Below are 24132 nucleotides of genomic sequence, written 5' to 3' on the forward strand. Positions count from 1 at the left end.
GTGTTGCGCTGACATGGTAGTTTAAGAGGATTTTTGGCAAATTTGTATGTTTAAAGGAGCATAACTCCTACAAAAATTGGGGGATCAAAATTTCCTGGTAATATGCATATGATGTTCTTGCAACATACCACGTTTCTTAAAATTACGTTCAATAGTTTCAGAGCAGTTGCGCTGACTAACTTTGTGATGGACATATGGACAGCATGACAAGCCTAAAACAATATGTCTCCCTACCAAAGTGGGGGGAGACATAAATATCACAAAATATCACAAAATTTGACCTTAAGGTCAAAGTTCACAATTAATCATGAACTCTGGACTGTGACAGTTGTTAACCTACATACCAAATATAAGATATATATTTTAAAAGACAGCAAGTTGAAGTCCAGACAATTTGATGCAGAAAGACATAACAGATAATAAGCAACTTTTTTCGTCTATTTTTCATCAAGATTTTGTTTCTAGTGAGATGTGTTAATGGTTCCCTCCAATGTGTTGACTTGTTCCCCTTATTATTCACAAGTCATTATTATTCCTTCAATTAAACGTAAAAGGTCATTTAATTCAGAAATTTGTTTTTATTCATCATTTCCTACCTCAAGAAATGCCTTAATTGTTCTATCTCCTTTGAACACTGGTGGCGCCAATATAAACCACTCATTGATAAACTGTATTACTGATCGTCTCTGTGTCAGGGCATAGGAGGCACTCTCTTCATCACAGTTTACATAAGATTTGGCATGGTAGCTTATATCGGATTAAGGATATATGTTTTATTCTTATGCTCCTGTAGGAGTAGATTAAGTAGTGCAAAAGCATGGGAAAATAAAATGCAATGAATGAATAATATTTCAATACAAAAAAAATCCTAACAAAACAAAAATCCAAATAGACAATTCATTTAGGTGACATTTAAAAGGATCAAATATTCTGGAAGCAAAATGAAGCAAAATCTTTTGGCTTGAAAATGAGAAACTGCATAAACATTTTTTAGTACTTAATTATAGAAATTTGTAAGATTTTACATCCTACCTCCTCTCTAATGATTATATTATGTAGATTCATCCGGCAGAATTTTTGTGTATTTTTTATTATTTTTTTTTTCTCTCTTTTTTGTAAACCAAATGTGTAATTTTGACTTGCTGACATTTAAAGTTTTTAGAGCAATTGTTCTTTAGATCAGAAGGAACTTCTGAAGGTTGTGCAAGGATAAACACAATGCATGCACATTGCCAGTAAATATAAAATTTATTTGTATGAGCTTTGTACAGAACAGGTCAGATTGGGAGGGTTTCCTGAGAAATTCTGACTGTTTTAAGCAATGATCAAGTATTGTTTCATAGTGTTACATACAGTGGTAACAGGAGATGGTTAAAAAATGTGCAAACACAAAAAAAAAAAGAGCTTTGCAATGTTCAAAGAATCCAATAACAACAATTTTTTTTAAATCATACCAAAAATAAACATGTTATTGTCTTGACATTAGGAAAATGCATGTTTCTGGTCCCCCTTTTTGGCCCCTAATTTATGAAAAGTTCAAGTCTCACCCCAAAACCTATCCAAGTATAGAATATTGTGAAACAATATCATTGACATTCCTATGCTCCTTTTAGGTCCTTAATTCTAAAACAGTTGGGGATATAACACCCGAAATCAATACCAACCTTGCTTTTGTGGTTTGAAACCCTGTTCAAAAACCAAGTGTCTATGGAAACAACAAATAATTTGCGGTCGTATAAAAAAAAAAGTGAATCAAATACAAAAGATCATATCTGCAATGTCTCTATCAACTATATGTGTGCCATACTAATACCAAGTCATGAGAACATATTTCAAGATATTGTCTGGGTGTTTTAGTTCAAAAGATGTATAAAGCTACTTTGTACATACTGTTTGGATCAACATTAAGTAACATTGTTAAATAAGGATACTGTGATAACAGTGCAGGACACAACTTGTTTGTTGGCATAAATATCACATGGGTCATCAAGAAATCTTCTAAAAAATAATCTGTAAAAAAACAAGAATGACAACAAAAGATATTTAACCAAAGTGGTCAATGAACATAAAACTTGCAAAGAGATGTAAACAAGATTAAATGAAAAGACAAACAAGTGAATGGACAAAATATTCCTATATACTCTCAAATTATGTATTTGAAAATTATGATCAGAATGAACAAAAATGAAATCTGTCATAATTACAAAGCTGATTAATGAAATAGAAAAATCATTAAATATTCTAAGCACACAATATTAGAACAATTATATTAAAGAAGGTCAACATTTTAAATACATATGGACAATGAATAAAATTGATAGCGACTTTTGTAGAGCTCTTAAAGCCAAAGAAAAGACAGCATTTTTTATTTTTCTCTTTCTCTCATACTTTTTCTTAGATTTAACTTGTATTATAAAAAGACTTTTTGGTCCTATTTGTTACTAAATCAGTAAAATGGATAGTTTTTGAAGCAGATATCCAAAGAATGGTGACAAAGTTTGGTCATGACCAATTAAATGCTTTTAGAGGAGATTTTTGGAAATGTTACCAATAACGAGATTTTTGCAGAAATGTTAATGATAATGAGATTTTTACAGAAATGTTACCAATAATGAGATTTTTGCAGAAATGTTAATGAAAATAATGATGACAATGGATAATGACAACACCAAAGTGATGACAGGTCCAGGTTAGCTAAAAATGTATTTTAACAACCAAGATGTTGCATGCTGCATCATGCTAAGAATACCCCCACTCAACCATTTCAGGCAAAGTTTGGAAAGGGAGACATAGTACAAGCCATCATGCAAAATCAATATACCAAATATCTAAACATTCCCTGTAATATAAGCTGGAAAATTTGTTAAAAATATTTCCATTATGTACCACCTGAAAAATTACTAAGTTGATCAGTAAACAGGAAGTAGATGAGCAAGGAACCTGGAGAGGAGAGACAAGGAAAGTTATCATGCAAAAGCAATATATATCTTACCATTCCCTCTAATAGAAGCTGAGTCAATTGGTGAACAGGAAGTAGATGAGTGAGAAACAAATGGACAGAAAGACAAAATGAAAATATAATGGACCCACATCTACAATGCTGGACCCCATAATTATGCTTGATATAATACCTGACGGATCTTCACTTTTATTATCAGTAAGCCTTGTTTCTAAAAGATACTCCAACATTTTTTCTGCTGTCCCAGCCATCACAGAATACCTGTTCAAAAGAAAACTTAAGTTAAAGCCCAAATAGTTGATCTAGATATAATTTATTAATCTTACATACAGTGAAGCATACCTGTTAACCTTCTCAATCCTCTTTGCAGGCGATCCTTTCCAAACTGCAGGAGATTTCGCATGACAACCTTTTCAACAAATATTTTGTACGTATCACACGTGTATATACAAGTCAGTATATATCTGTATGAATTATTGTTTAATACTTAATGCAATTTTAACCAAAAATACAAATACGAATCCTGGTAAAGCCTGGTAAGAAATTTCTCTAAACAAAGTAAAAATCATTATCTGGAAAAATTTTGTACCAGTCCTGTGAAATTATCTGCTTCAAGAAACGATAAGCACTTGGCCTAATCTAGACATCAATGACAAAGAGAAGTTTCAGTAAATTCTGTTTGAAAAAAAAAATAACAACATTGACATTACTGTCAATGTAATATATTACAAAAACTTCGTATGGGAGAAGTCAGCACGAACAAGAAGAATTTTTTGTTCATTTCTCCCTCTTAATTAGGTCCTGAAATTAATTACAGAATAGAGTCTCATTTCAATTTTGGGATTCTATGGAAATTATAATTTAAATTGACATAAAATGAATACAAGTGGTCAGACCATGCCGGGCCTTTAGTAGCCAGTTTGTGACCAGCACTTTTTGAATGCCTTTTAACAGGATTAACTCCTCCATGTATAAAACTGAAATCAAATTACATCCATATGATTGGTAGTATATGCTAAATCACTACCTATATAACAATGGAGCGATGTGATGATGCTTGTAATTTAATCCATTTTGGTAAATATTTGCCAGAGTATTCCTTCTTTTTTAGTGGGAGTGTTGAAAATAACATATCCAAAATGTCATTTTTTTATTTTCCATTAGAGTAAGTATCCTTTTGATTAAAAAAAAAGAACTTATATTAAAATTGTAAACTATGTAGTTAATCCTTCTTGATCTTGAAAAATCTAGAAAGCATCTGAGCATTAATCAGCTGTTCAAAGCCTTAAATTAACCAGTGATATATGTGTAAAATAACAAAGAAGGTGCCTGTTAAAAATGAAAAATACAATCAAGAGAGGTCTTGTAGTAGACATATACAAAACAGGAGTTTTGTGCCTCCTGGCCAGAAGACTCACTCATTGATGGAGAAAGGTCGTTTTTCAGGAGTCTCCCACAGAAATCGGGAGTGTTAACACATATGCATAAAGACGTTCTTCCCTGCTTTAGGTTGTTGACTGGAAATATTTCAAGGAGATTTAGACTTTCGTTCCTATATGGGCTATAGTTTCCTATTTTAATAGGCATAGAGGGTACCATGCATAGTCATACATGTATATATCAATGAAAAGACAAATTTAAGTAGTTTTTTATTATTCATTCAATCAACTCCTCATTCAATAATAGGTATTTTAAAACAAGGTATTATTTGATTTTCAAATTATTTTAGATTTAAGAAAATAAGTGAAAACATCATTTATAAAACTTAGCCTTGTTTTCATGTAGTTGAAAAATTAACAGACTTTAGTCCAGGTGAGCTAAAAATGTATGTAAAGCTCATTATGTGATAATCCCTGCTTCCCACCCCAGAAACCATACTGTCAAAGTATAAACAATTAATACAACATAAAGTTTAATGTTAGTCAAGTATAAAATCTAATCCCTATAAAAACCTTGTAGAAATATCAAGTGCTTATAATAAGTAGTTATAGAGAAAATCCCCCCACTACCACAAATGACTGAGTCCATGTTTTCAATCAGGAACCCCAAAAAGTAATTGAAATGGAAGTGCAAAATTAAAAATATCTAACAACATTAAGTTTTGTCAAATTATCAATTCAGTAGTTTTACAGGAGTTGTGGATAGGGAGCTGGTCTTCCTTTTGTTGATAGATGAGAAGTCTGTCTTTGGCATCAAGAAACCCAAAAATTAATTCAGAAGGAAAAACAAAATTAGAGGTGTACATGCAATGGCATCATGAGAAAGAATACATGTAAGTTTGTTTTTTTTTAATTCTATTAAGTGGTTTCAGATGATTTGGGATGTGAAGATGGTCTTCTGGTATAAGAATGACAAAGTCAATATTTTGCAAAATGAAATCCCTCAAATCATTCAGATGGAAATGCAAAATAGAGGTGTGAAATGGCATCATGAAATTTGCAATAACTATATGATTGGTATGGTATTTTTGTAACTATAGGATATTCTTTTTTAATTTGCAGATGGAAACAAGAGAAAAATGAAAAGACAGACAGCATGATCAATTCCTTCTTGTTTTTCATAGTGAGCAGAATAATATCAATTATAATCTTTACAGGAGGTATTTTAGTAATAACACATTATTAAAAACAAACACTATTTTAAATAAAAGGTTTTTGTGTCTCAGCACTGTAATTATCAGATAAGACTAACTTGAAGTGTGACTGTATACTGCCGTCAGGGTTTGGAGTATTTGTTGGTATTTTTTCCAGAACTAGAACATCTTGACCATGTTCCTTTAGTCGTACTGTGTTAGCTTCTACATCCTACAATACAGGAAAATAAATTCTAAATGTAATACAACAGATTTAAAGTATCAGGAATGGATAAGTTTTACTCAAATAAACTCAAGTTAACAGATGGCACTCACGAGGGCAATACCGACATTGAAGGGGACGATGCTGATGACCATAACAGGGTGATACCATTATATGGCCAAAACATTTTTTTGTGTTCGTATAAGAGTAGTATGTGCAAAAGGTTTTGTGGCAATTTCATATAAACCCTGTTTCAAAGAAGTAGTCATCAAGATCTGGTTTGGCCGTAACTACATAACATAATGCAGAGGAATTTCTAAAAGGATTATCTTAATGGAATAAAGTACAATTTTAATTTTGACACAGCCACAACCTATTAGAACTGCACATAAACAATTCTACAAGATAGGTAACTTTGAAACACATTAGTTATTTCATATGTCTGCATTGGAATAAAAACAAACTTTAGTAATCATATGACACAAAAATACATAAATGGCAAGTGAATAAAGAAGTGTGTGTGGTTTATTCTATTGATTCTTAATATTACTAGTGCATTTGACTGTGTTTAGTGCTTATATATCAGCACAGCTCTCTATAATGATAATTAAAACATAACGTCAAATTGACTGTAATGTCATCGATAAATAGAATTATGTCAGTTCTGAACAGTTGAATAGAAGAGACTTCAGCGAGGCTAAAAAGAAGGCTGATACCATGTTATCTGCCCTCCTAAAATGTAATTGGGGCAGATAACATACAGAAAGTAATGCTTTTACTACATATACAAAATCATGTTATTTCAATATAATACGTGAATGTGTCTTTATATGACATGCTTAGCTGGTTTTATATCACAACAGTGGTAACTAGTAAATGGGAATTTCAAAGGCATATGACACTTATTTCAAACATCACAGATAAGTTTCCCCTAATTTTACTGAAGTGACAGTAGATATTTGCTACACATTGATTGCCATCTCCTACAATTAGGTCTTTTCATAAACATGAAGAATCTAGTCCTATAATAATGGAAATAATTCACTGACAGTCTCTTACATGAAGAATCTAGTCCTATAATAATGGAAATAATTCACTGACAGTCTCTTACATGAAGAATCTAGTCCTATAATAATGGAAATAATTCACTGACAGTCTCTTACATGAAGAATCTAGTCCTATAATAATGGAAATAATTCACTGACAGTATCTTACATGAAGAATCTAGTCCTATAATAATGGAAATAATTCACTGACAGTCTCTTACATGAAGAATCTAGTCCTATAATAATGGAAATAATTCACTGACAGTATCTTACATGAAGAATCTAGTCCTATAATAATGGAAATAATTCACGGACAGTCTCTTACATGAAGAATCTAGTCCTATAATAATTGAAATAATTCACTGACAGTCTCTTACCCTCCTACTACTAAAGGGGTTTTTTAATATCCTTGACTATACTTGACACACGGACGGTTGTACCCTTCACTATCACTTTGTGTTAAATAATTACAGGCAACACAAATAGCCAGCCCTTGGTAAAACAATTATAAGATGGCATCTCCATGAATTACTTCTTTAGAAATACACATGACAGCTAATTGTTCACTTCAGGGCTATGTTGACACCGTTTATTCAAATGATACCTGTCTGTAACATGGAAAAACTTGTCACAAATGACATTAAACAATGCTTTGGTTTTTTTTTCTGAGAAGGCACTCATATATTCTAAATGATTGTGAAATATTATACAATTGATGACTTTGGATAAGGTTAATATCAGAGAGATCTAATAACTACTAGTTAAGGTGATTACAGATCTGGAGAGTTGATAAATCATGATATTAAGGGAAATCCAAAGTTATCAATTGTTTTATTATATGACTAATCTGTTTCAAAACTTCCATCTAACAACAAGCCCATCAATCCACACCTTTATGCCATTTTTCGTGATGATCATTAAAATTTGCAAAGGCCCATAAAGATTGAAATAATCAAAATCATGGTTATTTATAGTCACATAACTAAGCTTTTTGAAGATTGACTGATGAAATTAATTCCCCTCATCTTTGCTACATCTATTGTATATTACATGAAAGCTTGTCATAATCATCGCAGTCAAAATAAACATAAAATTATTCTGGCCAATTGTATTAAAGAAAAATGTATGAAATATGTTTTTCCTGAATAATATATTACAAATTTATAGTCACATCAGAGATGGAATTAGTATTGGCTGAAGCCAAAAAAGGAAAAAATTCTACAAAATAAAGAAAGAAAGCCCTAAGCATTCTAAAAGGAGGTGCATTCCAAAGTTTTTCTACTGTTGAAAAACGTGGAAAATAGACAAAGTCCATATGCTCTAACATAATTTTTTCTTTTAAAAGGGCGGTGAAGTATGCACATCTAAACTTTATAACAACAAATTCTACTAAATAGAAAGAAATGAATCAAGTGGTTTCAGACAATTTTCAAAAAGGAAGGAAAGATATCTGTATCCCTCTGTAGGTACCAGTATTGCATTGCATATCTCAGAGCGGGTGTACGTCAAAACATGGAGGGCATAAAAATATAGTGCATTTTCTTTTTGCCTCTTTACAAATTAATGTTGTGTCAAAGGATATGAACAATGACTTATAAAATAGAGCAAATGTCACTTTGTAAGATGACAATCTTTTTGTTAAGAAAATCTAATGTTCATTATAATATAAAAATGTTTATCTGAAAAGGTTGGTTTGATGAGTGCAAAAATAAAGTGAAAGTAGAAAAATGGCTATTTATAGTTCAACACTACTTTTTTACAGGAAATAATTTTACACATGTCCTTTGAAATGCTACATAAGTGAAAGTTTTATTGAATAAATTTGCATATTTTTTTCAAAACCCTAAAAATATGCACTTCACTATAGAAGTCTATGGGAATATTAATACGATACTGAGACCTGTAGCTCCATGGTCTGATGAATATGAAAGGTAAATGAAGTGAATGGTCCCATTCTTCAATTGCTTTATGAAATGATTCCTTTAAATACAATACTAACCCTTAATATTCTGTTGAAATCATCTTTATCCACTCTTAAAAAATGACAATTATCTTCTCTTAATACTATAGTAGCAGCTCTGTAAAAAGAAATATTGATTAGTAATGGCATCATGTTTATTATGAGCATCAGGAGAAAAGCATTTGATGATTAAGAGAGTAGATTCTAAGAACAACTTTTGAACTTGACCTGGTACATGTAATGATTTGATCTCCACCAACATGTCTTGATAATACCCTAAAGTTTGATCGTCAGCAACATGTCCTGATAATACTCTAAAATTTGATCATCACAAACATGTCCTGATAATACTCTAAAATTTGATCATCACCAACATGTCCTGGTAATACCCTAAAGTTTGATCTCCACCAACATGTCCTGATAATACCCAAAAGTTTAATCTCCACCAACATGTCCTGGTAATACCCTAAAGTTAGATCATCACTAACATGTCCTGATAATACCCAAAATTTGATCACCACCAACATGTCCTGGTAATACTCTAAAGTTTGACCACCACCAGCATGTCACAGTTATACTCTAAAATTTGATAACCTTAAGTTTGATCTCCACCAACATGTCTTGATAATACCCTAAAGTTTGATCACCAACATGTCCTAATAATACTCTAAAATTCGATCATTACCAACATGGCCTGATAATACATTAAAGTTTGATCTCCACCAACATGTCCTGATAATACCTAAAAGTTTGATCTCCATCAACATGTCCTGGTAATACCCTAAAGTTTGATCACCAACATGTCCTAGTAGTACTCAGTTTGACCACTACCAGCATGTCCTGGTTAAACTCTTTTTGATCACAACCAACATGACTTGGTAATACAAGTACTCTAATATTTGAATACTACCCTTTAAAACATGTCCTGGTAATGTAATGTTTTAAAGTTTTATCATCACCAACATGTCCTGGTAATACCCTAAACATTGATCACCACCTACAGGTCCTAGTAATACTCTAAAACTTTGATCACCATTAACATGTCTGGGTAGTACCCTAAAGTTTGATCTCCACTGACATGTCCTGGTAATGCCCTAAAGTTTGATCTCCACCAACATGTCTTGATAATATCCTAAAGTTAGATCACCCTAAAGTCTGATCACCACCAAATTGTCCTGATTATACTCTTAAAGTTTGTTCTCCACCAACATGTCCTGATAATACCCTAAAGTTTGATCACCACCAACATGTCCTGGTAATACTCTAAAATTTGATCTTCACCAACATGTCCTGATAATACCCATCATTTGATCACCACCAAATTGTCCTGATAATACTTTAAAGTTTGATCTCCACCAACATGTCCTGATAATACTCTAAAGTTTGACCACCACCAACATGTCCTGGTAATACCCGAAAGTATGATCACCATCAACATGTCCTTATAACACTAAAGTTTGACCACCACCAGCATGTTGCAGTTATACTATAAAGTTTGATCTCCACCAACATGTCCTGGTTATACTCTTTTTGATCACAACCAACATGCCTTGGTAATACAAGTACTCTAATGTTTGATTACCTCCCTTCAAAACATGTCCTGGTAATGTAATGTTTTAAACTTTTATCATCACCAACATGTCCTAGTAATACCCTAAAAATTTGATCACCATCAACATGTCCTGGTAATACTCTAATATTTGATCGTCACCAACATGTCCTGATAATACTATAAAGTTTGACCACCAGCAGCATGTCACAGTTATACTCTAATGTTTGATACCCTAAAGTCTGATCACCACCAAATTGTCCTAAAAAAAATCTAAAGTTTGATCTCCACCAACATGTCCAGATAATACCCTAAAGTTTGATCTCCACCAACATGTCCAGATAATACCCTAAAGTTTGATCTCCACCAACATGTCCTGGTAATACTCTCAAAGTTTGATCACCTCCAACATGTCCTGGAAATGCTCTAAAATTTGATCTCCACCAACATGTCCTGATAATACCCTTAAGTCTGATCACCAACAACATGTCCTGGTTATGCTCTAAAATTTAGTCACCACCAACATGTCCTGGTACATGTTATGTTTTAAAGTTTGATCTCCACCAACTTGTCCTGGTAATACTCTAAAATTTGATCACCACCAACATGTCCTGATAATAAACTAAAATTTGACCTTCACCAACATGTCCTGATAACATTCTAAAATTTGATCATCACAAACACATCCTGGTAATACTCTAGAGTCTGATCACCACCAACATGTCCTGGTAATACCCGAAAGTTTGATCAAAACTAACATGTAGAGGTTTAACTCTAATGTTTAATCACAACAAACATTTCCTGGTAATGCATGTACTCTAATGTTTGATTACATCCCTTTGAAACATGTCCTGGTAATACTCTAATGTTTGATTACCTCCTTTTAAATCATATCCTGGTAATACTCTAAAAGTTTGATTACACTCTTTGTAATCACTTGATGATCTTGCTGCATGCAAATATTTCAGTGGCTGTTCAAGTCACAATTCAATTCATTGCATAATGCAAAATTTTCAGTGGTGGATTCTTAAAAAAGGATTACCTTGGTGCATCATTTAGTAATGCCAGCTTTCCAAAGTCATCTCCTTCATGTAAAGTACAAACAACACCCTAAAAAAGTAATACAAATATTTAATCTACAAAGGAATTTGATCTTTAATTAAACATTCCTAATCCTACTTTATATGCATGCATGTCTGAAGTTATGATGTACATTAATTTTTTACAAGTTTTCCAGAATAAGTTTTCTCACCATACACATATAATATAATGAGAATAGGTATGGTGTATATGTCTAAGAGACAACAACCCCATCGGGATGAAAATATCAGTCAAAGGCCAAAATGAATTTCCAACTTATTACAAGAACCATCTCTAACATTGCTTCTTAAACACCTTTTTTTCTTAATGTGGGAAATACAACAAGAAAAAAAAAATAAGATAAAAAAAATACCTGATGTTGATCATACCTTTGACTTCATTCCATCAAAGATGATCTTAACTTTCACTTAAGACAATACATCTTTTAAACAAAGCTTTTACTGACAGTGAGCCCAACAGCAATGAATGTACATGGAAATAACATTCTTGAGATGGAGCATTTGTTGTTATGTCACAAGAGTAATCAAGGAAACCAAGATTCTAGTGGAAATCAAAAGAATGCAATCCAAGGACAAAAACCAGACAGGGAAAACAGTCACACAACAAAGAATATAAAATAACCAAAACATTACATACAGAGAAACAAAAGTAAGTAAGCAAGTTAGACTCCACCAAAAATTGGGAGCATAAACCAGGTGCACTGGTAGGATAAACATCCTCTGCATTTCTAGAAACACCTACTGAATAGCTCATAAAAAGTTAAGTCCAGGGTAGACAAACGAGGAAAGGAAAACTGACATCTTGAACAAATCTGTTTTCATGGTGCAGATGGAGAAAAGTAATGATCCACAAGTTCGTGATGACAACCATAAAACTTCTGTAGTGATGACCGATCTTGTAGCAATATGATCCTGTTCCAGAAGCCTAATTGTAAGAAGTCTAGCACAGTACAAAAAGTCTGCATAGTAACAGCAAGCTCTGGCACAATGTACGACTTGTGACATGAAAACTCCACACGCAAGTTCTGAAGTAATGTTGCCACAAAAGAAAAGAAAGTTGACAATATAGAATGAATAGTAATCGTGTTTGTCATGTAGTTTGGTCAATAGTTTTACTTTTCCATCTATCTCTACGTGTAGGTCAAAATACGAGGCTGTCTTCATAGTGTCTAGTATCCTTTATCTCAAGTTCTTTGGGAATAGATGGGATGTATAAAATCCCTGAAACTGTTTTAAAGGATCTTGCTAAATGATGTTCCTTCCTTTTGATCACATCAGCTATAATGTCAGACTCATAAAAGTGAAGGAATAGATCAGTGAGTAGAGAAGCACAATTTGTTCCCATTGGAATCCCAACCATACGTTGAAAAACTTGTCCACCACACTGGACAAATATGTTGTTGATAAAAAATTCCAGCATTTTGAATCATCTTCTTGGGAATATTTGGAAACGTTTTTTACAAAGTATGAGGAATCTCTACCAAGTACTACATATCTGTATCCAGGTTTACAATCTTTCCTGTAGTAACAATGATGCAAAATAATTAGAGTCTGGATTTTAACTGAGTATGTGGAATAGAAGTATAAAGGTTGAAAAATCAAAGGTTTTAATGCTATTGTATTCTGATGATAATCTTGAATTGAGAGTTCCAGAAAATCTTTTGAATTTTTCAGGATCCACATTGAATTACAGAGTTACAAGTGTTGTGGTAGAACTGGGGTCCCTCTTTGACAGCTGTGAGTATAGAAGTTAAAAGTTTTGAAAGAGGTTTTGTGGTACACTTTGCTGATCCAGCTACATAACACTGTTTGCATGGATTCTTGTGGAGTTAAGGAATCCAGTACAAAGGCAGTAGATCACAATCATCATCTTTAGTAGAGAGACCAATAGAAGATAGCACAGGTTTATGGTTTTTCACTATCTCTTCTTTGGAGAATGTAGTAGCAGTATACTTATTACTGCTATTATTTTCTACATTTATCTCTGAAAATAAACATTGGATGTCATATATTTTGCAGACAAAAAACAAATGTTGTTTTGGGCTTTTGCTGGTACAACAACATATTTGTCATGCATAGAAGACACTGCTACATTGGGGTCTTTGAAAACTGATGCAGCATTGACACTGATTGACCTACTAAAAACTTTCATAAGTTTCAAAATTAAAAAGCTCACTGCCTTTACCCACTATGACATAGAATTAATGTCTTCTTGTTCTTGTTTTATCCATTTTCTTGTGTAGTCCTCCAGGGCATCCATAAGAACATTATAATTCCAATTTATGGAGTGTGGTTCATGGTACATGGAACCTTTAGAAAGGACCTTACAAAAGGATTTGTTTCCGATGATGTTTAAATCTCCTGTAATGATGTGACAGGAAGGACCATATTTGAATGGAGAGTTTTGCAAGAACAGTCAGGTGGTTTAGCCTTGAAGTCTTCAGTCCCAAGGTCCTGCAATAGCCTTTTATAATTGAAAATTCTGGATGCAATATGAAATAATTTGTCTTTGAAATAGGTGAGAATTTTGTTCGTGATGCTTTTGTGATGGATGATAAAAGTTACACCGCTCCATTAAATGCTATGTGACCAGCTTGAAACTATATTGAACCTCTGGATCAGGCTTAATTAATCAAAGAAAGGAAATGAAACATTATGGGAATTGAAACTTATGGCAAAGAGAAAATATTGAATGAGAAATGTATCAAAGAGCAACATACCACTCTAAACCTTTGTTGAGAGATCTACATACCACCTTAACATCTTGTTGAGATTTCTACATACCACCCTAAAACCTTGTTGAGAGCTTATATTCATAAAATAAGTAAAACATATATAAAACATTATAGTCTACCCACCTTTCCATATATAACTACATTAACAGAACCTTTCAGTATGATGTACCATGATTTTCCTTCATCCCCTTGATTAAATACTAAAAAAATAAAAACAATCAAAATAAATCTTCAAGTGTTATATGTAAAAATTTATAAAACTTAAGAAAGCAAACATAAAAAAAATTATGTAGGAAAGAAGGTAGAATGTTCAGACAGAAATACCACCCTAAAAGTTTGTTGAGAGATCTACATACCACCCTAAAACCTAATTGAGAGATCTACATACCACCCTAAAACCTAATTGGGAGATCTACATATCACCCTAAAATCTAATTGAGCGATCTACATACCACACTAAAACCTTTTTGAGAGATCTACATACCACCCTAAAATCTTGTGGAGGCTACATACCATCCAAAAACCTTGTTGAGAGACCTACATATGACCCTAAAACCTTGTTGAGAGATCTACATACCACACTAAAACCGTCTTGAGACATCTTCATCTTGTTGGAAGATCTACGTATCGCCCTAAAACCTTGTGGAGGCTAAATACCACCTTAAAACTTTGTTGAAAGATCTAAATACCACCCTAAAACCTTGTTGAGAGATCTACATACCACTCTAAAACCTTGTTGAGAAATCAACATACAACAATAAAACCTTGTTGAGAAATCTACATACCACCCTAAAACTTTGTTGAGAGATCTACATACCACTATTAAAACTTGTTGACAGATCTCCATACCCCTGTAAAAAAAATCTGCAACCAAAAATTCATTCACAAGTCTAGTCAGAAAATTAGAAGATTATAGGTTAATGTTTATTCTAGACATACTGGGAGTAATGGGACCTCATTTTTATTTTAAAAAATTAACAGTGATGTGGTGAATACTGTCTTCAAAGCAAATTATATACATTTACTTACAAACTGTTCCAGCCTTTTCATGTGATTCAAAGATTAATACACTGGCCAGTTCTTTTTTTACCATTGTAGACAAATGTGAGAGAGCTTTGATATGTAATAGTTCTTCATAAATAATCTCCAAATCTTCACATGTTCTATCCTGAGGTCTGAAAGAATATTAAAGAACAGTTCAGCCTAATAAAACTTATTGCAGAATAACAAAAAAAAAAAAAAAAACCCTGACCTTATTGAACTGGAATAGCTCATGATACTTACCAAGCCTTAGTGCCCATGTGGTAGTGTATTTAATATTTCACTTAAGTCATTCCATAAGACAAATTTTGTACAATTAAATTAGTTGTGTAAATGAAGAGCATGGATTGACTATCATCACCAAGGATAGAACCTTAGACTACTCATTGGTGACAGGTCAGCAACAAACTGATTTTACTACTAAATACAATTCGGGTAGGCTGTCCAGCAGACTTCTCCCACCTAAGGAGTCTTCATACCATGAATGCAACTAGCTTACTGGCAAAACCTGTTTGTTTTTCGGTTGGGCATAAAATGTAACAGGAGATCGTGATTTGACTCATAAAATTATACTGTTACCACTGAGTTCAGAACCCTAGAACCCTCTAGACAGGCCAGCAACAAACCAATTAGGCTTAAGAATAAATCCTTAAGCCAAGTCTATTAACTGGCTATTCAAATCTATTACCTACTACAACACAGGTAGGCCGTCCTGCCACACTTGAAACTGAAGATTTGAAAAAAAAAAACGAAATGAAACAAGAGGCTACCAGGAGCCTGAATTGCCCACCTGGATGAATTTTGCCTTTCAAAGGCAATAAATTTAACAAGAAGTTGTCCAACAATTTTGACTCAAAAATGTCTCTGGTAGGGCTTATTATAAGGATCATTTCAACAATCGAAAGTTTCTTTTAATCTATCACTGTTTCAAGATATTGACTGAAAACTATAAAAAAAAGTCATTTTTCCCCTTTTCTACTTTAAAATCATATTTGTAATTTACTACAAAAGTGTATGAATATTGTTTACATGTGTGAGTAAAGTGATGAAATAGGCATGATATTAATTGTTGAAATCTGTCCTTTTTTTTCATAATGATAAATGATATTTACTATTATAACTTCTTGAATTATCATAGATATCAAGTTAGTTAAAATGGTATTTTTTTTTCAGAAATTTAGGGAAAATATCACTGAGGGGCATGATATCAAAATGACCATTTCTTTGTAGTCCCAGGTCTGATTTTGATAGTTTTTGTCTTATTAGACTCACAATACTATAAGCTTTCATAAAATGTAAAAAATAAAAACATAAAAACTCATAAAATTTTTTAAGGTCTCACTAGCCACTTCTGGGTCAAATGGCCACCCCCTATGTATTACCAAAAACACAATGAAACTAGAAATATGCATTGTAATGCATTATTTGTGTGTATTCTGATTAAAAGTAGTTAAAAATAAAGTTGAGAATGTGTACTTTTAAATCATTTTTGCAATTTACTACAAAAGTGTATGAATATTGTTTACATGTGTGAGTGATTTGCCTCCATGCTGTCAGTTAGCAGAAAAGGTAAAAATGTTGATTTTCAGTATTTTTTATTCAAGTAAATTTTGTGAAGAATTTCTACGGTAATTATACCATTAGAATAATGATTTTGAAAGCCTTCTTTTCTAAGCTTTGCAATGGTATGCAACTTTCAGGTGTCATTTGTCATGGGAATTCACAGTGAAACATTGAAAATTACTTGTTTAACATGTAAAGTAATGGAAACTTTAGAAGTGGTTAGTGAGACCTTATCTGACAACTTTTATCCCTGAAGACTTTTGTAGCCCTGATAATAAGGATCATTTCAGCTATTGAAAGAATTTGGCTAAACCTAATGATTTGGAGATATATGCGAAAAACTGTCTGACTCCTACACTGTGTGTTCTATTTTTAGTAACGGCTGCCATGTTTTTTTACGGATCAAAAATCCCCACACCAGTTCTATACAGGATACCCCAAAGAACATTCATATCAAGTTTGCTTTCAATTGGTCATGTAGTGTCAGAGGAGAAGATTTTTGAAAGAAATAACATTAAAAATAGCAAAAATCATTGAAAAAGGACAATAACTCCAACATGGCTTAACGGATTAAAACCAAAATTTGACCAGAGATAGATCTTATCATGCTGAACAATTTTACCCACATCAGAATTTAGTTAAATCTAACGGTTTAGGAGATATATGCGAAAATCTGCTGTCTGACCCCTATGTTCTATTTTTAGTATCAGTGGCCATGTTTTTCGACGAATCAAAAATCCTCACATCATTCTATACAGGATACCCCAAGGAACATTCATACTAAGTTTGGTTCTAATCAAAGAAGTAGTAGGAGAAGAGTTTTGTATAATTGTTGACGTCTACAGATGACGATGATGGATGACGACAACAGATGCCAAGTGATGGCAATAGCTCACATGGCCTTTGGCCAGGTGAGCTAAAAAATACCAATGAATTTTTTTTATCAATATAAGATGATTTACAGCACACTTTAAATGTGGGATTATTACCGTATAGTTAACAGTGGCAGCAGAGCTAATCTATAGTACAGAGAATATGACATCCAATTTCAAGAACCCACCAAGTCTTAGAGATGAAAAGACTTACCAGCAATGGAAGAGCAAGGTGAAGCTCTTGGAGCTGGTTACAGAGTTGGACAATAAAAAAGAGAGAACTTGCCTAGCTTTGTCATTACAAGGAAGACCCAGGGAAGTAGCTGTAGATATAAGTACTGATGATTTGAATTCAGATGATGGTGTAGAAAAACTTATTACAGCATAGGGGTAACAACAAAATAAGCAAACACTAATCTGATTCATAATCAAGCCAAGTCCAAAATAAATCTGACAAAACAGATATTACATCACTGAACCAGCTGGTACCGCAATGGTCCGGACTTGGTACAGGCACTTCAAATGAATGGTGGGTTAAATCTAGGTTTTACAGCATGCTAAACCTTCCTCTTCCACTGTGGCGTGACTATACCTGTGGTGATTAAAAAGCAGTTGCATGCTATTGTCATAATTGGTAAATCAGCGGTCATGTCAGCACAAAGAACATTTTACAAAAAACAATCATTACCCATTGTTTTAGAAGAAACTCAGTATTTTTTCAACCAAGGACTGATGACCACTGTTGTCAAATTCGAGATGTACGTCATAAAAAGATGCAGAACAGTCTGCTTCTGTGGTCTTCTTTATCTTGAGCTCTGATGGTTGACGGTAACCATTTACCAAAAGAAGGGATGTTGAAGGACAATACATCATCAAAATATCTGTATGTAAAGTTAAAGGTTTTAGCATTTATTAAATTTTTATTCTTTACCAGGTTTTGAAGAAATTCAGTCTTGCATGAATATAAAAACAAATCAGCTAGGAGAGGATCACAGTTAGTGCCCATTGGAATGCCAACTTGTAGAAAAATAGCTCTTCCATATGTGACAATTATGTTATCAATGAGAAAATCAAGCATATAGCAAGCCTGCTTTTCTGTGTAGCATGCTTTGCCCTTCAGCAATGTTTTAGAAAAATAAGTGGATTTGCAACCAAGAACAACATAATTTTTTGAAACAGCAAAAGATTAATGAATAAGTCCTTTCAAACAAGATTTCAATTTATCATGTAGTAAGATAGTGTAATGAGTTGAGACATCAAAATTTGGAGAGAACTAATTTCCGAAAAAACTGAGGAATTTTAGGTTTTGAAGTAAATATTCAGAATTTTTAAAGGGAATAGGAACTCCAAAAGAGTTTTACTCTAATTTAATGGTATCTAAGTAAACATGCAAAAAAAATGTGTTTCTTCAATTTCAAAGCCTCACTAATTAGCCTTAATTAACTGATAAACATTAACACAGGAGGTTGACATTTTATCCAGCATGCATCATGATTATGATGTATCTGTGGCACTAATCTGATCAAGTATTACTTTATCTTATCATGTGGTCACACAAAAAACAAAATGTGTGTGAATATGAAAATATAATTCAAAACAATTGTATAATAAAAAATATCAAAACTTGAAATTGTTTTTTTTAAATCAACATTAGGTGTAAAAAAATGAGAAAAAAAACTGAGAATTGAAAACTGTTTTTAAAAATTCAATATCATAATTTGAGACAGCACAGCAGGTCATCAGACAAAAATTAGATGTAAATAATATTACACTTTTATAGAATGTTTATTACAAGGACAAAAATGAGAAAAAAAGAAGATAAATAATAAAAGAGTTAAATTATGTTTATTACAAAAACAAAAATGAGAAAAAAAAGAAGATAAATAATATAAAAGAGTATAATTTTCTCTTTGTTTGCATTGCATGAAATTTCAAATTCAAGAATGTCAACTTCTTTACTTTGTAAAAAAAAAGGTCTTTCAAAATCTTTTTTTTTTAAATAGCTTTTGATTTTGTTTTCAATTCAATTGAATGGTTTCTAAAATTAAGAGAAACAAAAATATATATGTTTTGCATGATTGAGTAATATATAGAAAAAATATAATACATCAGCAGTGTCAATGACTTAAATTAAACAAAATAAATATATGTCCTTTTTGTTCCACTATTATCTTGTGTATATTCCATAATTAACAGAAATGTAAACTTCACTCACAAGTAAAATAAATTCTCACAACCACTTTCATGATTTTCTTTCCTTGTTTGTCTAACCCGGACTTGACTTTATGAGCAACTCGGCGGGTGTTTCTAGAAAAGCAGAGGACACACCCTACCGGTGCAACTGGTCCATGCTCCTAGTTTTTAGTGGAGTCCGAGTTGCTCACTTCTTTTGTTACTTTGTATGTATGATTTTATTTACTTTATGTTCTTCGTTGTGTATGTCTGTTTTCCATGTCTGGTCTTTGTCCCTGGATTACATTCTTTTGATTACCGCTATAACCTTGGTTCCCTTGATTACTCTTTCTACTTGTGACAAACTGTACATTCTCCACAGTTTAAGGGTTGTTTACTTAACACTTCATCAGACAAAATGCCACATTTACATCATAATTAGTGCTGCCATCTGGTAATTTTGCAGTAAGGGAGATTATTTAATAGCAAAGATGGCTGCCCCCTGTAACCATAGATTTAGCGCAATTATCCTCTCTTATTAAGTAATTAAGTACAATATAGGAAAATGAACTTCAGATTCTTCTTGTATTATGTAAAGACTATCAATATACTCCACATGTTGAAAAGGGTTCCTATTCAACCACAAAAGAACTTGAGATAAAGGATACTACAGACACTGTGAAGTCAGCCTCATATCTTGACCTACACTTAGAAATCGATGGTAAAGGAAAACTACTGACCAACTTTACGACAAACGTGATGACATTTCATTCAGAATTGTCAACTTTCCTTTCATCTGTGGCAACATCCCTTTGGTTCCTTTGACTTTTTATGAGCAACTCGGCGGGTGTTTCTAGAAAAGCAGAGGACGCTTACCCTACCGGTGCACCTGGTCCATGCTCCTAGTTTTTAGTGGAGTCCGAGTTGCTCATTTACTTTTGTTACTTTGTATGTATGATTTTGGTTGCTTTATGTTCTTTGTTGTGCGTGTCTGTTTTCCATGTCTGGTCTTTGTCCCTGGAATGCATTCTTTTGATTGCCGCTATAACCTTGGTTCCCTTGATTACCCTTTAAGTATCCACATATAATTAATGTAGGTGGTATTACAATAAGCTTGCTGTCCCATCCTTCACTGCAAACAATATCTTAGTAAGATAAACTGACATCTCCTTGTGGAGCAAGATGAAGAACCTTTCTTTGTATGAATTCTTATGAAGTTTGCAAATCCAATATAAGTAAGGTACCGTATATACTCGCCTATAAGTCGGACCCCTTTCTCAGCTCAAAAATCGAGCATTTTAGTATTGACCTTCTTATAAGTCGGTACCAGATCCGACCACTGTGACTGGTCAGAAACTTTCCTCAAAGCAGGCTATTTTGATGATGTTCTGGTTGAAAATTTGTTACATATTTCAATGTATTTTATACTTCTGTGTGATGTATTTCATGAATTTTGTTTGTATAAATTGTAGAATGTTTATTTTATATGTATTCTGTTATGACTGTTTTCATCAATAAAATATATTACAGCAGCAACGTTTTTGTTTTTATTTCAACAAATACATTTTGTGTATCGGTAAGTATTTACCTGTGCGCATAAATTACATATAAAGGTGTGACTAAGTCCTCACATTTTGTTTCGATGTTGAGAAAAGACATGAAGGACTTGTGGTTGTTTAAGATTTCATCTTTATCAAAAGTAGTATGTTTATATGTGAAAACTACTAATATTATTCCAGGATATAGAACAGATCACTCTGCTATCTTATTTGCATTCTCTGTTAGTCTTGCAAAGAGATGGAATGGATATTGGAAATTCAATTCCCAACTTTTCTGAGACTTAGAGTATGTACATGTAAACAGAGTAACACAATGCAACAGAGATAGTATTCAGGAATACTATTTATCAGGAGATATAGAAGATTTACTCAATGTCAAGTTGAAGTGTGATGATCAATTTTTCTTTGAGATTCTGAAGATAAAGATAAGAAGTGGTCCCCTTGAATACAGTAGCAAAAAATCAAGAGAACTAAAAGATTCTTATAAGAAACTAGAAAAGGATATCCTCTACTAGAGACAATGTTCAATGAGCAGCCAAACAATAATTTATTAGAATCATTGAATATAAAGAAAACTGAACTAGAACATAGCAGAGACAACATTATATCTGGACTTTTGCTTCGGTCTTGTGCCAACTGGCATGAGAATGGAGAAAAATGCACTGAATATTTTTGTAAACTTGAAAAGCGATATTCTGTGAACAAGACAATTACTGAACTTATTGATGATAATTCTAACCGTTTGTCAGACCAGTCCCTTATTCTAAAGGAACAAGAATATTTTTTCACTAAACTTTATTCCTCACAAAATGTAAACAATTCTGGACAGCTCGTTTTTGAACATGAAGTAAATCTTTCTAATGAACAAAAAAATGTCTGTGAAGGTAATTTGACTTTTAAAGAATGTTGAGATGCTTTGAAAAAATTGTCCAATGGGAAAAGTCCAATGGTCAGATGGGTTTACCGTTGATTTTTATAAATTTTTCTGGGATGATATTGGTCCTTTTGTCTTTCAATCTTTACATCATGGTTATAAGGTGGAACATTTTGCACCATTCCTGTACCAAGGAGTTATTACATGTATACCAAAAGAGCATAAGGACAGACTTTTCATTAGTAATTGGAGACCTATTAGTCTTCTTAATACTGACTTAAAAATTGCTTCAGCTGTGTTGGCTAATGGAGTGAAATCAGTGCTCCCACACATCATTAGTGAATCACAAAATGGTTTCATGAAGGATAGATTTATTTGTGAAAATACTCACTTATTATATGATCTTACGCATTATTTAGAAGAAAATAACAAATCTGGATTGCCACTTTTAGTAGACTTAAAAAAAGCTTTTGACACAATTGAAAGGGATTTTTTTAACCAAATGGTTTAAGGTCCTATACACTGGAGCCAAAAGCTGTGTGATCAATAATGGTCACATGCCAAACTTTTTTTTATTTAAATAGCGGTAGCAGGCAAGGAGATCCATTATCTCCCTTTCTTTTTATTATTGTTGAATTATTAGCTACCAAACTAAAAACCATTAACGATGTACATGGTGTCATTGTTAATGATTCCCAAACTCTTATTATTCAGTCTGCAGATGATACCTTTTTAATTTTAGATGGTACATAGTCCTCTTTAAGGGAGACCATGAAATGCTTTGATTCCTTTCACTTTCATGTAGTGTCTGGTCTAAAGGTTAATAAATTAAAAACCAGAGCAGTTTGGGTTGGGAGTAAGATATTTTCTGATCGTGTTCTATGTCCAAATTTAGATTTAAAATAGTCACATTTTAATTTCCATGTTCTTGGTCTGGACTGATTGATATAAATTTTTCAAGAAACATTAAGGAAGTATCTAGAGTGTTAAAAAGTTGGGAACATAGAAAACTGACATTTCTGTAGGTAAAACATTAGCAATTTCAAAGCTCAGTCACCTCTTTACATCATTACCAAACCTACCAGACCAAAAGCTAAATGAACTTAATTCTATGTTATTTAAATTCATTTGGAATGGCTAATCAGATAAAATAAGGAGGAATATTCTGATAGATGACTTTGAACAGGGTGGGCTAAATATGATTTATATTCATTCTTTTGTTTATAAAAACTTAAAGAGATGGCTTATTTTTTCACCAAATGAAAAACTTGAAAAGTGGGAAGAAGTGCTTGAGATAGAAATTAATGATTTTTCAAAATATTTCTATCTTTTGAAAAAGGTATGCAATCACACTTACATGAAATCTTTTCAATATAAGATACTTCATAGAATTCTTCCCACAAATAAATTTTTGTACTTAATACATCTAAACGATACAAAATACTGTACCTTTTGTGGATCTAGAGAAGAGACTGTTCAGCATCTCTTTAATGAATGTAAAATTATATTATAAAGTGTTTTTGGGATATTGTGTCACATTATATAAAGAATTTTTATCAAGCTTTTCAATTGAACAAATCAAGTATTATTTCAGGATACACTGATGAGACTCCATTTCTTAATTATATTGTTATTGTTATAATAAATTATATCTACCAATGTAGGTTGAGAGAGAAACTTCCAAACATTATAGAACTAAAATCAAAACCTCGATATTTACATGATTTAGTGATTTAGAAGAATTCATTGCAGTAATGAACAATATAATTCTGAACTTTGAGAGAAGATGGTCCATAATTATCATGTCATGTAAATATATACACAAGCAAAACTTTTCTCTTGTACATTTTATTTAGCTAAGCAGATAGTGTGAAAGCTGGGTGAGAGTGTGAGTAAAAGGCCTTTTA

General features: G+C 32.6%; 1 protein-coding gene across 5 annotated transcripts in view; it reads right to left on the reverse strand.

The window, feature by feature from the left end:
* Window positions 1–24132, reverse strand: part of LOC148626291 (rap guanine nucleotide exchange factor 4-like) — a 124771-nt gene that overhangs the window by 41116 nt on the left and 59523 nt on the right. For all 5 annotated transcript variants that reach the window (XM_088570174.1, XM_088570175.1, XM_088570176.1 and 2 more), the window contains 8 exons: window positions 15174–15319; window positions 14268–14344; window positions 11352–11419; window positions 8800–8878; window positions 5651–5763; window positions 3132–3220; window positions 1932–2010; window positions 597–747 (listed from right to left, as the gene is read on the reverse strand). In XM_088570174.1, the coding sequence (XP_088426300.1) occupies window positions 597–747; window positions 1932–2010; window positions 3132–3220; window positions 5651–5763; window positions 8800–8878; window positions 11352–11419; window positions 14268–14344; window positions 15174–15319 (802 nt within the window). The remainder of the gene's footprint in view (window positions 1–596; window positions 748–1931; window positions 2011–3131; window positions 3221–5650; window positions 5764–8799; window positions 8879–11351; window positions 11420–14267; window positions 14345–15173; window positions 15320–24132) is intronic.

Source organism: Perna viridis, chromosome 2 (genome assembly GCF_037379345.1).
Source record: "Perna viridis isolate PV_CMFRI_1.1 ecotype Kerala chromosome 2, ASM3737934v1, whole genome shotgun sequence".
Taxonomy (NCBI): Eukaryota; Metazoa; Mollusca; class Bivalvia; order Mytilida; family Mytilidae; genus Perna; species Perna viridis.